Source organism: Chamaea fasciata, unplaced genomic scaffold (genome assembly GCF_029207755.1).
Source record: "Chamaea fasciata isolate MVZ Bird 193981 ecotype frontalis unplaced genomic scaffold, bChaFas1.0.hap1 SCAF_1, whole genome shotgun sequence".
In the NCBI taxonomy this organism is placed as follows: domain Eukaryota; kingdom Metazoa; phylum Chordata; class Aves; order Passeriformes; family Sylviidae; genus Chamaea; species Chamaea fasciata.
Genome location: NW_027094086.1, coordinates 144,733,862 through 144,752,321, shown reverse-complemented (window position 1 = coordinate 144,752,321; position 18,460 = coordinate 144,733,862). Strand labels below are relative to the sequence as shown.

Here is an 18,460-nt window from a genome sequence, read left to right as displayed (position 1 = left end):
GGCGGCGCTTCCTGTTGGCGGCCGCTGCCGTTTGTCCCGGCGGGAGCCGCGGCCGCGCTGAGGAGACACCGGCGGGTGAGTGCGGGGCGGGCGGGCCCGGGGCCGGCCGGCCGCGGCCGTGCGGGAGGCAGGGACATCGGGGAGCGGGCGCTCGGCCGGGTCGCGGTGCTCGGCCGCGGCGTCCCTGGTAGCGGGGCCTCGCGGCGCGGCTGGCGCAGGCCCCGCGCTGCCGGAACGGCCCCGGGTGCCCAGGGGGCTCTGCCCGGCCTCGGCGGGGATCGCGGGGAGCTCGGGGGGGGAGGAACTGCCCGGGGCTCCCTCCGGGCTCGGAGCGGGACAAATCCCGGGACGTTCGGTCCCGGTTCGCTCTGCCGCCCGTTCGCCGCAAGGCAGAAAAAAAAAAAAAAATCCGGATTTCCATTCCTTGCTCACAGCGGTGTGAGTTTCGAGAAGATGAGGGCGAACAGAACAGTTGGTCCGTTAAACAGACCTTGTCCTTTAAACCCTTTTGGTCGCCGGGCACTGCCTTGGCGCCTTGGGAGCGTTATTGTGTTCTCCTTTTCCCCGTTCCCTACAACTCCCTGAAAGGAGATTGTAATGGGGTGCGGGCCGGACTCCTTTGCCGTGCCTTCAGTGAGAGGACCAGAGGAAATGGCCCTAAGATGAGACAGAGGAGATTCAGATTAGATCGCGTAAAAAATATTTCCCATTTAGGGTGGCCAGGCGTTGGAATAGGTCGCCGAGGGAGGTGGTGAAGTCGCCCCATCCTTGGGGGTGTTTAAGGAGCGCCTGGATGCGGCGCTGCGTGTTGTGGTTTCGTGGTTTAGGGTCACGGTGTTGGGGGGATGGTTGGGCTGGATGATCTCAGAGGCGTTTTCCGCCCTTGATGATCCCAGCCCAAACGCGCTGTTGTTCTCCTCGATGGAAGCAGTTTAGTTACGTTCTCTCAGCGTTCAGTACTCGGGGTTTGTTGTGGGTGAGGTCGGCAGGGGTCGGGTGTTTTGAACTCGTTGTTGCCAGGTTCCGAGCTGAGTTGAAAACTGACACTGCCAGGTAAGGAGGGCTGTTTGTCGTCAGTGTTTGCTGCGCTTCAGAGGGGGCAGCGGGCTGGTTTACAACCCGCGCTCCTGTCCGCACCAGCGCTTCGTTTTGTTTCTCCCTGGCTGCTGAAAATGATAGAAATGTTAGAAATTATTCGAACTACTGAAATCTGTTTCAAGTTGTGTTAATAATAAACTGCTACTTGGTTAGACGCAGTAACATGAAAGCTAAGTTTTTAACAGCGTTAATGTGCAAGTGGTCAGGGTTGTGGTGTAGCATGGTGAGTGATCAAACCCATGAGTTTTTAGGGTATAAAGTGTCGAAAAGTGATAAGAACAAGGTGTTGACACAAAGGGACCAACTGGGATGAAGCAAGGCTCTGTCTCTCCAGTCGTGCAGCAGAGGTTGCAGTCACTGCTGCCTGCTGACCTTAATTTTTGTTTACTCTTCGGAGATCCTTGTACTCCAGTTAGGGATTTTATGTTCAGCTGGTGATCAAGAGGCTGGTAGTTAAAATACCACTTAGTTAGATGGATTATGTTGTCAAAGAAGATTTGTTTGGACCAATGAGTAAATGTATTTACAGATCTTGTCTCTGCGATTACTTTTTTTTTCGTTATTGCAAACAACTGTAATTTTAACTATTGCCCAACACTGGTTTAACTTTGTATACTCGCCTTGGCTCCTGTGCTTTCTTCTCAGTAGAGAATAAGAGTGTGTTGAAAATGGAAGTTAAATTAGTATTAAATTTTCTTAAATAATCTCTATTGGAGGAGAAATTTAAATTGCTACTTTTATCGGCAGCACTGTTTGGACTGCAATACTACTAATAATATCTCTGTCTGTAAACTGCGGAGTTCCCCTTGTTCTCCATCAGACTTGTCTTTTTGGTACTTGCGCTTTCAAACTACAGCAGATTCTTACCCAAACAGCTTTTCTCTCTGGTATTTTCTCTGTCCTTCCCAGATCGATGCCGTTGACTTATTTGTCTTGGCTGGGCTTGGGAAGAAGGCGTACAGGGCTTTACTTTTGTGTAACACTGAAGTTTTATTAGAAGGCTAATGCATTTTGCTACTTTTTTTTTTTTTAATAGATAAATACATTTCTTTACCGACTGTATTCTTTCTTTCATCCATTAGAAGTTTCGGAATGTATGTGGGGAGAGGGAACAACTTACGTTAAATCACCATCATCATCTCTAGGATGCAGGGGCTCCTAACAATACACGGAGTGTCCTGAGGAGATAAACACGGGTTTTTGGTTTGTTCTGCATCCGTGCCGAGCTCATTGGCGCAGTGAGCCCTGTGAGCTGGGGTTGCCTGGGCTGAGGGCGCTGATGTGCCCGGTCCAGAGGCGTCGCAGTGGTGGCCTGGAATGGACGGAAATGTCAGCGCGGGTCGGGCGCAGCCGCTCCCGCCGCCCGCCGTGGAGGAGGCGCCGCCCGGGCCGGGCAGTGCCAGGAGCATCCACTGCTTCTCAGCCGGGCACTGGTGCTCTGGAGGGGATTCCTGGCTGTAATTTGCAACTTAGCTCTGTGAGGTTTATGTTTAAGCATTGTGCTCCTTAAGTAGGAAGTGCTCCATTTCTCTAATAGCATTTGTAAAGAACCTCGTCAGTTGCGTCCTGGAAACGTTTTCTGTCAAAGCTTTTCCTTTGTCTTAGTCAAGCAATGGGAGGATTAGTGAGAAATTACTTAGCTTTGTCAAAACTTGTTGGATCTTGCATATGATGATTGTTTCTTTCAAGATAGATTTAAAATAAAACTGCAGTTGAGAGCATTAGTAGGTTTAAATTATATTTTCTTTCGAATGAAGTACATTTGAATGATGTTAGATTTTCCTTACTTTAGACTTAATGAAATCATTCTGCTTTATTTATTTAACTGCTAGGGAAGAAATAATTCATGCATATGCATTTCACTCCTACAGTTACTAGCTGTAGGTTTTACATTTTCTATTTGTCCTGAATACAGAAATCACACCGATATTAGTGAGGACTCAGTACTTAACAAGGATCTTAAAGGCCATAAAATAAGTTTGAAGCCATTCATAGCTACATTGCAGCTGGTTTTTATTAAAACTAATTTTTCTGGTAAGAATTTTTTTTTCTGTCTTAAAATGTAGTCTGAATCTGTGACAGCCTGTCAACACTGAAAAAGAACTTGCTCTTTGCTTTAATGAACTTTTTTTTTTTTTTTTTTTTTTTTTTTGGCTTAAATAAGCTTATCATGACTCCAAAAACACTTCAGGGGAAATGTGTAGAAACTTTAAACTGTTTTCTTTTAGCTAAAGGATCATCTGATTGCATGTGATTACTTGCCTAAAACTTTCTGGGCCTTATCTTTCAGTTGAGGCTTTCACTGTTTTTAATTGCTTAATCATACACAGATAATATATTTTTAAAAATAAGATATGAATTTTACTTCATATAAAATAACCTTTTTTTGGTTAGTTTTAGGAGAGTGACAGTGTTCCAGATTTTTGTGACACAAGTCCAAATTTGGACACCTGAGTTGTGTTTTGGAAAAATGCTCCTTTGCTTTAAGGAAAGATCATGAATAAGTCCTCCTTTATCAGAGATCAGATGGATAAGCAGGAGAGTCTCAGCCAAGGGAGTGAGGGTGGCCTGTTGACTGATCAACATCCTTTCCTGTTTTTTGTTAGCCAGTTTACATTTCTTCTACAGATGAAGATTTTGGATTTCTTCTGTTTCCATTTTTGGTTGGTTCACTCTTTTTTAATGTTTCTTACTTGTTGCCCTCTACAGGCTTTCATTGTGCCAGGCAGCAGTACAGACCAGTTCCTGTAATTCATGCCAGAGTTGTGTCTTGCTGCCCTTGGGGAGGAGACGAGTGGACAGGGTTCTCTGTAACTTCTGCCTTCAGGGCTGAGGGTGTCCTGTGCAGGTGTCTCTTGTTTGGCTGTGCTGGAGTCGTGTTATTGCTGCCTTTTCTGCAGTGGAACATGAACTGCAAGTAAAGCCCAGCTGCCTTCTCCCTGTATGAACTGGTATAATAATAACTGCTTCCAAATCCACTTTGCTGTCTGACATACAAGCAGGATGTTTGCTATAAACATGAGATTAAACTAAGCTTTTTGGAATGTTCATTTTATTAAATTCATCTCCTGGGGATGCTGAGGCAGTATTAAAATAATGAACATAAACATGGCTATTTAGGTACACTTTATTAACTTTAATTATATGGTAAATTGACATTTTTCCATGAAACATTAAATTTCAGGGGCTTGTGAAGTTAAACTGTGACAGGTTTTCTAAGCTTAGGTAAGTAAAAGTTAAAAGTATTGAAGCTGTTAATATGCTTTAGTCTGCACTGTATATGTATAAGCAGAAGGAAAAAAATAGTGCTGGTGCCTTGTTTAAATGTATTTGTCAGGTTTATTCATCATAAAACTTACTCGGGTTTTCTTGCTCTGTGTTCTTGCACTCAGAAGTAACTTTATTTGTTCCTTAGCGTTCTTACTCTTAGTAAAAAAGTTCTGGTAAAACTGTGGGAGTTTTTGTGTCAGCACGGTGGGTTTTTGTGAGCTCAGTCAAAGTGAACTGGGATTCAGAGCAGGATGTTTGTTCCTCCAGAGCTGCAATCCTTTAGGTGAGCCCGTGGCAGGCAGGTGCTCACACCTGGGTTGGGTGGCTGTGGGGTTTGCAGAGGATGTGACTGCCTGCTCTGCACACCTCCTGAATCAGGAGTTTGGAACTCCAGCCCTCTCTCCAGGTGACTGCTGTAGTCACTAGGCTCGAGCTGTTCTGGCGTCTTTGAGGGCTCTCTGTGCTGCCCCTTGCTCCATGGCCAGAAATAGATAACTTTTCTGACTAAGCTGACTGCAAAGGTCGTGTGCCCCTTGCTGTGTGAATTCTCTCCTGGCTGCTCTAAAGAATTTCTTGTTTGGATGTTTTTCTCTGTTCCATGTTTAGTTAGGGGTGCTGCCTTCTCATCCTTGCTGGTTGGTTGCCTGATTACTTCCTTTTCTCGTGTCAGCTTATCATATAAAAGTTTAGAACTCTCTACATATCTGTCTTCTGTAATGCTTCTCATGGTTTTTATGTAGCTGAGGACTGTGGTCTAAAGAGAGGTTGTGAGCCAGGTTTTGGGTAACTCTGGCTGAGCGCTGGGCTGAGCCTGGTCATGTGGCCCTGTCATTGCCTTGAGTCGGTAGTTCAGGGCCACTGCCAGAGCACAGCTTCCTTCTCCTGTGATGACTGAGAAATCTGTGAACTATGGAAACCTCTGGTTCACATAAACATTTGCCTGATTGATTTTCATGCCCCAAAAAAGGAGTTGGAGTAGCTGATAGCACACTGTAAACATAGTGCCGTTCCCAGCTCAAGGAACTACAGATTTTTGTGAGCAAACACGAAGGCCATGAAACATCGCCTTTAAACTGGATTTTTTTTTTTTTTTTGCTTGTCTTTTCTTCTGAAATTTTGAAGATTTTCTGTGGATGGAGGCAGGAAATCAACTCATGTGGGCTGGCTTCTTCCTGGCTTTAGAAAAAACTCCCAAGTGCCTAGTTAATGAGCCTTGCTTGTATATTTGGAGACAAACTGTGTGACAGATTGGGTGTTTGGAGAAGATTTTTGTCATGTCATTTTGCTTAGGACAGTTGAGTGGTTTCTTGCAGGGAGGTGTATGGTTTTGCATCTTTGAAACATCTAGGCATTTTCAGCATGCACATTCCTACTAGTCTTAAAAGTACTTGATTTTTTTTTTTTTTTAATTTGCCATCTTCTGTTTTCAAAGTCATTGGTCATCCATGTTCTGCTTTATTATAAGCTGATGGTGGCTGTTTCCTTGAGTGGGCATTTTAAATAATTCTGTCTTGAAAAGACTGCAGATAGAGGTCTTTTCTAGTTTGTGAATATTGTTGGACTTTCTGGAGGGAAGGGGGTTTTGTGGATGTGTGTGGCATTTTTTTGGTCAGTCTTACTGTGGGGCTAAGTATTAGCTGACTTTTTTTCTTAAGCTGGACAAAAAAGCAGATGAATTTTTTTCTTGTAAATATTTTAAAAACTTTTTTACATAAAAGAAAAAGTTCCCGGAATAACTAAAATTTCAGCAGTACAGTTTATACTTTATGATAACTAGTAGGTAGAAGTAACAGTATATCAGAGATGAATTCTTGCTGTCACCTGACTTTTGTGACACTTTGATTAGGAGAAGGAAAATATTAAGAATTTGTTTCTTTACACAGTTTATGTCTTGTTTTAATTCCAGACTTTATACTAGTGGCAAGTAAAAATTGAGCAATAAACACTCACTAAAGACAGAATATTCAATCCCCATACATTTCTTTGAAAGAAATAATTTCTCTTTCTTGAAGGAGTTGCTTTTTAGGGTCAGAGTCATCTGTTAAGAGGCGGTCACGTTGCTTCAGGTTGGTTTTTTTGTCCCAACTTTAGGCTTCTGTTGTCTAGGATATCTGGTGTTTGTATTGAGTCTGAACTTAACAGCTCTGCAGCATTGCTTTTGAACAAGCAGGAAAGTTTTTAAAAAGATGCTGTCTTGAAATCAGTATGACTACCTGTGTTCACAGAGTTCTCTAGGAAAAGAGCTGATTTATTTTTTACATCTTGAGTTTCTTTTCCTACATGATTTTCTAGTTAGAAGTTTGAGTCTTAAATTTTCCCTCTAAGGTACCAGAATTGAGAGGAGAGCTAATGAAAGTCTTGTATGTAAGAAAAGGAGGATAATGAAAGAAAACTCAGTGTTGTTGTCTATGCTCCTGTCCCGTGGCTTCTTGCTGTTAGCCTATGAGTTGTAGGCTGGTATCTCTTGTTAGGAGGGACTCTGACCTCTGGCCTTGAGCTTGGCTCAGACTGGGTTCCCCCCATCTGATTTCTTTTTGTAAACTCTACCTTCCATATTTGCTATTGCTCACAAGGCTGGCTGTGGGATTTGGAAACATACTTAACCCATTCTGACTTTGCTCCTCACCTCTGTGTTCACAGAGCTGTTCTAATTGTTGTGTGGGAAACGATAAAACTAGAGGGGCCAGCTGATGGCAAATCTCCTGGGATATTTTTGGTAATCTGTATGTTTACATATTGAACCCTGCCATTAGTATATTATTATTGGCATTCTTAATTTTAATGCACGTCCCCCCACTTCCTTTGGTGTTGGTCACAGTATTAACTCTAACCTTATGTTCTTTTTTGATGTGGAGATTTTTTCAAAGGGCTGTTGACTTGCTACACTTTAATTTTGTGTTTGTGGGACTGTGTGGTCAAGTAGGTTGTTAAAACCACCCAAGTTTTAAACACGTGGGTCCTCCAGTACAGTTGCTTCTGTGAGCAGTTTGGAGAGGGGAAGAAGCATGGCAGGGTATCTCTTAAGCTGGTTTTGAGGAAATGTGTGTGTAACCACAAACCATAATTAAAGTTAATTAAGCTTTAACCTACAGCAGGAACATATTTTGAAGATGTACCAATTTATTTTAAAGGAAGTCTTTTTTCAATGTTTATGTCCCAGGATGTTGAAAGATACATGTAAAAGTAGTACAGTAAATTATTTTCAGAGTATTTCACTAGGCTACATCATACTTGGTTCTTTCAGCATTTATGGGAAAGAAAAGGAAACTGAGACTTTGCCTGGGCTAAAATGAAAAACGCCGGATGACTTGAGGGGGGGAATGTTATTTCAAAGAATTTTTGTTCTTGATGCACAAGATAAGAAAATGTGACTAATACATTGCTGTATTGTTATGTTCTGAGTGTATTTGGGTGACTTGCCCTACAACAAGTTGATAACTACTGGAAAAGGTTGCTGTTTCCTTGTTCATTAAACCTGAAACAAACCAGCAGGGGTTGAATGGAAAGGGGATTGGAAGTTTTGCCAGGATGGAGACTTTGTACAGTGGTGGAGAGAAAGGTAGCATTGCATGAAGACACAGAACATGCTTGAAACATTTTAGAAAGGTTCTCCAATCTTAGTGGTCATTTAGTTGGAGTAATGGTCAGTGTAACTGTTCCTGGTAATTATTCTTTAGTATTGACAGGAAACTGACAGAATTAAAATTGCTTTTTTAACTTCTGGGTTTCTCAGGACTCTTGTGGTAACTATTCTTTTATACTAACAAACACTCGGTGCCTCTGCTCTTGAGTTGGTTGGTTTACCTTGCACTTGGAGCAATCTTGCCTGGTTATGTGCTTCTCTTAGAAAACATAACGGAGGCAAATGGTATTTGGTAGCTTTGGCAACGCGTGCATTTTTTGTCAAAGTCTGAGTACAAGAAAGCTTATTGGGCCCAATAAGGCTGAATTTTAAATTTCCAAGACCTGCACATACATTGCTTTTCTGAAGGGAGCATCTCAGTGGATGCTATGAAGAAGAGATGTGAAAGATGGGTCCCTTTGTTTATGCTCATATGTGCTTAGGTCATGACTGGTGTCACAGGTAACAGGTGAACTTTTGCATTCAGAGTTACTAATACCTACATGAAAACTGTGATCCAGATACCCTTTTTAAAATACTGATTAAATTTAGCTTATCAGTCTAATCTGTTTCAGGAACTGCTGTATATCTGTGTGTTTGTGTACTGTGTTTCAGTAGGATTAAAGAACCTAGAAATCTGTATTAAAGTAATTCTTTGATCGCTTGACCTAAAGGAAAGCAGTTTTATTTTTTGACATTTGGAACATTTGAACTTTGTCTTCCTTAGGTTTGGTACAAGGCAATACCAGGCTCTTACATGACTTTTTTGAAGTTGCAGCAGCTGGACAAGCTTCATTTACAAGTTGTTGTTGTTGTTGTTACAGGACTTGAAAGATTCAGCTGTTGTTACCACAACAACTCCTGAAACATGGTGGATTACTATGAGGTTCTGGGAGTGCAGAAGCATGCCTCAGCAGAGGACATCAAAAAAGCGTGAGTGTCACTGCTGTAGGTGTTACGGATTTAAGGGACAGATATAATCACGTGGGGTTTGGAGTCACACTTTGTTGTCTTCCCGTGTTCTTTTGCAAATTCCTGCACATGCTACTTTATTAACTCAAATGTTTGAACTGTGATCTTGGATGATTGCAAAACATCAGCCTAAGTGCAAGCTTAGCTTTGCCCCTCTAAGTAAGAAGTTTTGAACACTTTGCCTAAATTTTTTCGTTTGAGGATAGGAATTGTGTGCAGGTGTAGCTGTCAGAGAAGGCCTTTATGTTAGGATGTCACAGTCAGTGTATTCTTGGAGCTTTCTTAACTTCTAACATACCAGATCCTTTTTGATGCTTCCCTTGGTTGGTTGTAGCACTTAGTAATTATGGAGCTCTAAGGAGAAACCCACAGCAGAAATATTTTGGAATGTTTTGCTTAGGTCTCGCAGATGTTGATCATCAGAAATGCACAGGAATAATTTCAGAATGAGTAAAGAACCCCAAATCTACTTTCTAATTTAAAACATATCTCAGTAGGTGGTTCTTTGTGTACCTGCAGGATCTGTTGATCCCAGCATCTATATGCAAGATACAAAGCAGCAGGAATTTCGTACTTCAGTCCCTGACAACCTCTTTAACTTGAAAACATTGTGTTTATCTGTATAGCATATTCCATTATTTCAGAGTAAAATGTCCTTTGTTTTCCTTCCACTCAGGTACCGTAAACTGGCACTCAAATGGCACCCTGATAAAAACCCAGAAAATAAAGATGAGGCCGAACGGCAATTTAAGCAAGTAGCTGAGGCCTATGAAGTCCTGTCAGATGGTAGGTGCTTTAAAAGGATTCTTGAACTGCCTGTCTCTATTCTGGGGACCAGTCTGAAAATGTTGGTCTATGGTGCTTTGAAGGGATGTGTAATTTTGGTTCACCATCCAACTTGACTACTTCCTTTTCAAAAGAAGGGAGAGAGAAAGAAGCTTGCAGATAAGACAGAATAAGCAGAAATTTTGAAACAAAAATTTCAGGATATCTCTAGATACATAGCCAAACTACTAGAAACTGAAATTCAGTGTCTGCCAGAAATTTCTGTAGAGACTTCTGTGAATCCCAAGATCGATTTTAGCAGGTGAGGCCAGTGTTACCATCAGTGTAGGAGTATTGTGTATCTCCTCTAAAGTCAGGCTACACCAACTCTGAGGTATCCACTGTTGGGCCTACAGCTCCTAGTTTTTGTAACAGTAAACTAGTCTTGACAAAGCCCAAGCATACTGTAAACTTTGGTGAAAATTTGGATTGCATTTGAATGAGTTCTGTAAATTCAGTCAACTGTGACACTAAAGATGGTGTTTATTTTTAATTGTTCTGAAAGAGGTGTTTAGCCTGACCCATGAATGCAGTTTACAGCTCACCCGTGTCTTTTTGCTTGGAGAGTATCATTAACTTTTGCCAATGTTCTGACAAAAGCAGCCTGAATCATAACAAAGTGGTTTAAGTTACTTTGATTATTTTCCTCTGTAATTGACTGCAGCTGTCTATATGCTATTTCTGAACTGTCCTTGATTTCACCTGAGACAGTGAGCATGGGAAGGCTATATTTAAAGCACTAGCAGCATCTAGATTACCTCTCAGAGTTCAGCCTGATTTAGTGAGCTGCAGTCTTGCACACTGTGTTTCTTTGCTTGGTTTTGATACTTAATTGACAGGGGAGAAAAAGAACTTAATTTGTCATTAGTTCATTGTATATTTGTCTTTTAGAGTACTTTATCCTTCTTAAGCTAATTTTTTGAGCAGGATAAAAATAGGATACTGGTCTGGTTGTTATACAGATCTCTAAGTTCTTTGGGAGCAGTACACTGCTGGAATTTTAGAACATCTAAAAGTGCTACCAGTTTTTGGATTTAGGCCAAATGCTAAGTTACTGGTGTCTTAACAATCATTTGTTCAGCAGGGATACCGGAATCCTGAGCCCAGTGGTTGAGAGGCAGTCAAATGTTCTGCAAACTTAATGAAATTTTCTGACACTATTACAGGCTTGAATGATGACAGATTTTTGGCTGAAGAATAGTTTTGTAAGGGATTACATAAGCAAAGAATACTGAAATTGGGTGATCATTGAACACACTTCCCTTGTGGGAAACCTTGTGGTTTCAAAAATGGAACATTTTTCAAGATGAATTTTGGTCTTTGTGAGCCCTCAGGGCATCCTTGATGTTTCCTGCCCATGGCAGTTTATCTACCTACCTGCTTTCTTCTTCATAATTTGATGGGTAGGTTAATCTCCTTTCTTTAAAAACTGCTTTCTAGAAAGGCAGTACAGATAATGTATCAAGCTTTGGGGATTTGTCTGCTTGTGAACCTATTGCAAGCTCCTATTATTTGAGATGATGATAACCATTATATAAGATTTTAATTCCTGTTAGTCAGAAGTATTTTACTTTCCAGAATCTGTTTGAGGTAACTGCATGTTCTTTCAGTGATGCTGTTTAAATTTTAAAAACATCTTTCACTGAAGAGATTCCACTGGGAAAAGCATGATAATATTAAGAGACTAAAATCAAATGCCCTGATTGGTTTTTGACTGATAGCTCCACACCAGCGCAAGCAAAGTGAGCTGGCTGTCTGCCTCTTTAAGGTCTTCAGATTCCCTTCCAAAAGTACCAAAGTGCCATCTGATCTTGTGCAGTAATGTCGAGTTCATTTTTCTCTCCTTTCTGATGAATACTGTAAGGCTGGTCTGCAGTGAAATTAATAGTCATTCCATGCCTTCTAAAATAATAGAGAGCGAGCAGTTTGAGTCACATCCTTCCATGGCGTTTTGGAACATCACTTCATTCTCCATTATGAAGCTAGCAGAAGTGGTTATAATTAATTTTAGGGGTTTTGGAGTCACTCATGTAAACACTGGTTTTCCGTTCTCATAACTCCCACCACAATGGGCTCAATTTTGTGCAATAAAAGGAAAAGAGACAATGGTCAGGGTTTGCAGGTGGGATAGAAGGAAGGGACTGCTTGAGCACTGGAACTGTTTTCCAGAGAGCCTGTAGAATCTTACCTTGGAAATTGATGTGATCACGGCTTTATTCAGGCAGGGTGTGACCAATTTCATGATTAGACTTGCATGGAGGAGCAGGTTGAAGTCCAGAGGTCCTTCACAGCCTTAAAGCTTTTCATGGTAGCTGTCCAAGGAAGAAAATTGCCATATTTTTCTTACAGGCAAACCTCTGTGTGAAGTTTGTCCTTAAACCAAACTTTTTCTCATACATCAGGGCCAGACCTTCTACAACTTAATGGTAATAAGTTTGAAGTTCAGTAACGGTTCTTTGTGAACTAAATTGCTTTGGCAGTCCTTGTTAAAGGCCAGAATTTCCTTAAATAAACTAGCTTTGAGAAGATGCTTATCTGAGAATATCAGTTAAGTGTTTTTATTTTTTCACAAAACTAACAAACCTGTTTACTGACATGATGTACAACTTCTCCTTGTAGCTAAAAAACGTGACATCTATGACAGATACGGAAAAGAAGGCCTAATAAATGGAGGTGGAGGTATGTTGACAACCTGCAGTTCTTTGCTTTCTCTATTTTCTGTAGATTTTTTTTTTTCAAGTCAGGAGTTTGGAAATGCTTGTACTAAGGCCTAAAATTCAGTGTCTTGAAAATTGAGATTACAGTTGTTTTACAGTTTTTCTAGTTACTATGAATGGTATTAGTGTTATCCGAAAACAGAGAAATGATTGTAAAAAGTAATGAAGTAATGTGTATACTTAAGTTGAATGATATCTGAAAGAGAAATTTTGGAAATAATTTCTGGTTTTAGATGATTCAAGTACCCTATAGGCCTGAACTTTCTTATTTGTAAGAATATGTGAAGGTAACTGAAATGTCGCTTTTTTCTTTTTTTCAGGTGGAAATCATCATGATAATCCATTTGATTTTGGATTTACATTCCGCAACCCAGATGATGTCTTCAGGGAGTTTTTTGGTGGAAGGGACCCCTTTTCATTTGACTTCTTCGGTAAGTGATCCCCTGGTTTTAGTTATGAGTATCTATCAACAGAAGAAGTGCATACTGGAATTTCCTCTTGAGAATTTGAGCAGGCTAGTTCGGTCTGTTGGATTTCTCTCTTTTGATCTGTAAATAAATGTGAAAATAAAACTTGTAGAGCTTCTGATTTGGACAACTTAACTATAATGGTTACACCATAACTCTCAGCATGAACTTGTGTCCTAGCAGGACTGATTTTCTTCTATGAGAATAGGAACAGTTGCATACATAATCTAGACACACTCCCAAATTCATGTCACTTGTTTGTTTGGGGTATAGAGCTCCTAGAGATGCAAGTAAAATAGTTCTTGAGGCCTGAATTCTCCATTTAGGAAGCAATATGTGATAAAAGTTGTCTATGTAATCTTACTACCCGCATGCTGAAGGTCTTCTGCCTTGTGATGTTGCTTGCTCTAGTGAAGGTCTTTTCAGAGGTGCTGGGATTCTTATGCAATCTCTCTGTGAATGTTCAACTCGGCAAAATTCTGACCTATAAAGCAGGACAGTTCCTGTGTTCAGTATTTACTGTGAGAGAGTTACATACTGAAAACTACAAGAGGTGTACTTGAAACACCAAGCTTTCTTCCTGTTCAGTAGGTATTGATTTACCTCTGTATTAAAGTCTGTAAATGTTTTAATATTTTTAAAAGTAATTTATTATCTTTGGCAGCATTAAGGGGTAATTCAGTTCAGATTTTAATTATATCTTTCTCTGGTTTGCTATTTTAGGATCATCAGCTGTTAGATGACTAATGAAGGATTAGAAAAGGGGCTGAAGGGCTAGGGGTTGAATGCAGGAGAATGCTAGTTGATGAATTAGAGGAATAGCTAGAGGAAGAATCTGGTAGAAGATATGCACCTGAATTGTGCAATTGGATCCAATGTGAAATCAGCTGAAAGTAGGAAAGGGAAGATTGGAAGAAGCATCCAGCAAAATATTGATGAGTGAAATGGGCTCTGAACTGGGTAGATGCAACTTCTTCACTGTCTGCAGTAGAATAAGAATTTTAGGAAGTACTGGACAAGGATTTCAGTTTAAATGAGTGATCTCAGCACTGGTTAGGACACATCTGGATTACTGGGTCCTCTTCTGGGCTCCAGAGTAAAAGAAAGAGCTGCTGGATAGAGTCCAGTGAAAGGCCACTAATATAATTACAGGAGCTTCTCTCACATGAGGAACAGGTTGAGAGAATTGCTGGAATTGTTCAGTATAGAGAAGGCTCAGGGTGAGAGTCTCATGAATGCATTGGGAAGGGAATGGAGAGATCAGAGGTAATGATCACAAATGGAACCACAGGAGTCTCTGCCTGAACTTAAGGTAGCACAAGTGTATTGTGAGGGCAGCAGTGTCGGAGCTGGTTGTCCAGAGAGGTGGTGGAATCTCCATGTTTGGAGATGGCCAGAAGGCATCTGGAGTGGTCCTGGAAATCCCACTCCACTTGATCCTGTTTGAGCAGGGGACAGGACTAGATGAGCTCTAGAGGCCCCTGTCCAACTCAGTTGCTTTGTGATTGTGTGGTAGAAAACCTGGAAAAATATGAGCAAGATGTTGAATAGGAAGCCAGTGTGGAGGAGCTGGGAGGGAGTGAGTGTTCTGTTCTTTTGTTTATGTTTTGGTTGATGATCTGTTAAACAAAACAGCCGGTTCTGAATCAAATATCTTTATAGTAAATTGTATAGGTGAGATGTTCTTGCTACTGGTGGGAGACTGACACAGACTCTGTTTGACTTTGATTGTATTTACTTCATTAACATTAGCAGAAGACTTAACTTGCTGTCTCTGAAAATGTCAGTATTCGTGATTAACCTTAAGGCCTTGAAGTGTAGTTCTGCTGTTAAATAAATAATAGGCTTAAAGAAAGCTGAGGCCCTGCCTTTTGGGTTCCTTAGAAGGAAGGCTGTACAGCACAGTGCACAGAGCTACCCAGCTTATCAAATGGAGGTACCACTGCTGCCAGTGTTCCCATGGGATACTGCAGCAGCCCCTCCTGTAGAGGCAGTGATTCATCTTGCCTTCGGGCACTGGTTAATTTAACAACACACCTCTGCTCTAGTGACCTGGAGAGACATTATCTGTCTGCTTAATACCCGGATTTGTTTATTTATTTATTCAAAAGCAGGTTATCTACTTCATGTATTAATGGCTGTCTTTGTCAGCTTGAAGAGAGGAGTACTGAGCACAGGCTCTGCTTCTTGCCGAGGCTCTGGCAGTGTCAGCAGTGTTATGTGCACTCCAATTAATGAAAGCTAATCGATCCTAAGCTGCCTCTGTGCTTTATGAGGATAGTTGCAGTGTCAGTGACCAGAGGCCTAAAACCCTCAGTTAAGCTTTGGATTTTGAGCATAAGCTCTTGAAATTTTTCTAGTCAGAAGGTTTCAAAGTGAGCACTTATTTTTTTTTCCCTTTAAGATGTTTAAGACGTTCTCTAACATGGGTAATTGTGACTCCAAGCATTTTTTTTTTTTTTTCACAAATTTGTGTAAAAAGTTTTTGAATTTGCTTTTGCACATACATGAATGTTTCAGGATAGTACAACATAAAAATATATGTGCTTTCAGCTGAATGTAGTGCATTTTATAATTCCAAAAGCAAGCAGTAGAAATGGTGTGTATAGCATGAATGTTTGTACTGGTAAACTGCAGCCCATGTACGTTCTGCTGTGTTGAAACACTAGTGGAACAGCTCTGTCCTGAATAATAAGAGAATTTATTTTGTAAAAATGAGGAGTTTTCAACTTGTTGATGAGTTTTCTGTGGAGCTAGTAACTTAAGGAGCTACTCAAGTTATAATGATATTCTAAGCTACTAAATAAGGACTGAGATAATGTTTTCTAAAAATGTGCACTGGTGGAATCAAAGATGAAATTGAATAAATACTTTGAAACATTCGTACTTTTTATACAGTTTGAAGTGGCATGTAGTGAAGCCCACAGAATGCAGGTGGGACTCTCTATATCCTGATTGTCATTGAGTATGTAAAGAGCAGCATTCATATGCATAATTCCTGTAAATTTATGGATGTGAAGAATTTCTGAAATTGTGCTATGAATTGAGTCTGTTCAACTCTACTGAGCTATACTGCACTGCTCTTGCAGTTACAGAAAACTTTCTTTATAAACAGAGGTATCTTTATTCATCTCTAGAAAAGTGGGAAATGTATGAAGGCTTCTGTGGCCGTTTTAAAATGATGAGTCCCTTCAGACTTTTCAAACGAAAATCTGTAATACTGTTGGAGACAGCTCTGAGCACTCCAAATGGAGCAAAGTTAATGTTATGTGCTGTGTGTTGCGCTGGAGACAGTCACAGTTTATTTTCACTGGTTTTTTTTCAGGCAAATTCTTCATAGTTCTTTGTAGGGGTGCATGAAGGCAAGTACTTTTTAAAACTTGATCTGGTCCTATGACAGATGCTTAACTCTTACTCTGAGATTTGCGGGCTTGCTTTTTGTGACATGTGGTTACAGCAGAGCGTGTATTCCTGGTGAGCTCTCCTAGGGATAGTTTTTAGCCTCTGACATACGGATGGGTGGTGATCCTTGTGACAGGAAGAAAAGTTGGTGCTTCCTGTGCAGCACTACACTTTGCATTGCAAATACTGCCTTGGTAAAGCAGTGATGGCAAAGTACTGCTGTGGCAAAGCAGTGTCTGGTGATCTGGTGTTCAGTCTGTCCCATACACCTCTGCCTCTCTGACCATTCTTTGACATTGGAACTCACTGTCAGTATACTTAAACTTTTATACTTCAGCTATATCCTACTCCATTTATATGTGGTGCTTGCCTTGGTGTGGTTTGTGTTCCTTCTTGTGTCTTACTTGTATTTTACTTGTAAATTTTTCAAGAACCTTTTTTCTTCTGTACTTTAACACTTCACAGGAGGGTAGAATCCCGGTGTTACCACTGGTAATGGAGGTGTATTGATAACAGACTGCTGCTTCAGGCTGAGGAGCAGAAATTGATGTGCTTTGGTGTAGGCTGGGCTGTTAAAGAATTGGTTTGGTTTTGGTTAAGAGGCTTTTCAGATTCTCACTTCAAGATTGGGTTCTGTGTTGGAAGGTGTCATCAGTGAAGGAGTTACTGTGAAAGATGGAGTTGGTATAACAAGATCATAACATTACCAAACGGAAACTCCTTAAGGAGCTAATTGTTTTTTTTTCTAGATTTGAAGCTGCATACACACCCTAAACCATCCCGACTGTCTCCAGATGTATCAATGGTGTCCCAGTAATTTGTATATGGGCTAGGAAATACAACTCAGGGCCTACAGCAGACCAGTATTCTCTAGCAGCAGTGCCTACAAGCTTGACAGGGTGGTTTAGGGCACTTCAAACTGCTTCCAGTTGCCTGTATGTGCAGTTAAATGAATCCCAAAAGGAACTCAGCTTCTCTCGCTGGTAGAATATGCTACTAATGTGACATGATAAATTGCTTGTGGTGGATGCCCCCTCTACACTTTGGTATCCCAAGAGAAATCTGTTTGTGGGATCTCTTTAAGCATTGATTGTAGTCTTGACAGTTTTGCTGTGGTTCCTAAACATATTCATTTTCTCACTGTGCATTTGGAGATGGTAATAAATGTCTTAAATATTTTTTTAGATTGTGAGGTAGAATTCACAATGTACTTTAATGCATTCACAATGTGCTTTAATCTGATGCATCCCCCATAGGGATTCTGTGGAGTTTTCCCTTGAGAATTCTGGTTACCTGGTTTATATATTTCAAAATCTATACTCTTGGAAATGAAAGGTAAAATGAAACTTAACACCTTCATACAGCTAGTTAGATACAATTATTTTTCACAAAGAATGTCAGCTAGCTAGTTATCTGGTATGTAATTTGGTTCTATCAAAGGTCAGAATTACTTCAGATTGACTACTGTAATACTGATTACATAATAAGAAGCAGGACTGTTCTGGAAAAGTACAGTGAGTTACTTTTAGTATCCAGGCAAAAGAGTTTTAACCTGACAAAAGAGAGGAAATTTTATGTGCAGTAATCATTGCAAACTCTACATGATACATGTTTTAGGATGTTTTTCCTGATTGGGCAGCATCATCAAACTATTTGTCTCAAGGACAGAAAGTTGTCTTGCTGTGGCAAAAGATTCCCATAAGAATCAGATCATGGATTTAATTCACATGCTGTCCCATTTCTGATAATTGATTGTTTAAATGTTCTAATGCAAAATGTATTTGTTAGTAAAATGGGTTATCAAAAGTGAAAATGGAGGTGGCTTTCAGTTAAAGCTGTCTTGAACAGCAGTGTCTTTTTGGTAATTAATCTTTTTGTTGACGTAAATTTGCTGCTTTTGGTGCAATTTATGCAGTGCTCACAGATTTGCATATGTATTCATTGGTTTGGTATGAATGTACAGTTTTATTTCATAACCACCAGTCTTAGATCATAATTATCCTATGAACGGTCCAAATCTCACTATGATTTTTTCAGAAATGACTTGATAGGTTTGAAGAGGGTTTTTGAAATACAGAATTGTCTCA

At 40.5% G+C, this 18,460-nt stretch overlaps 1 protein-coding gene across 6 annotated transcripts in view; it reads left to right on the top strand.

The window, feature by feature from the left end:
* Window positions 1-18,460, top strand: part of DNAJB6 (DnaJ heat shock protein family (Hsp40) member B6) — a 65,509-nt gene continuing 47,049 nt past the window's right edge. For all 6 annotated transcript variants that reach the window (XR_010723477.1, XM_066200748.1, XM_066200768.1 and 3 more), the window contains exons 1-5: window positions 1-75; window positions 8,815-8,923; window positions 9,639-9,748; window positions 12,407-12,466; window positions 12,825-12,935. Coding sequence is in view for 5 of the 6 variants with exons in the window: in XM_066200748.1 (XP_066056845.1) it covers window positions 8,859-8,923; window positions 9,639-9,748; window positions 12,407-12,466; window positions 12,825-12,935 (346 nt within the window). In the remaining variant the exon portion in view is untranslated. The remainder of the gene's footprint in view (window positions 76-8,814; window positions 8,924-9,638; window positions 9,749-12,406; window positions 12,467-12,824; window positions 12,936-18,460) is intronic.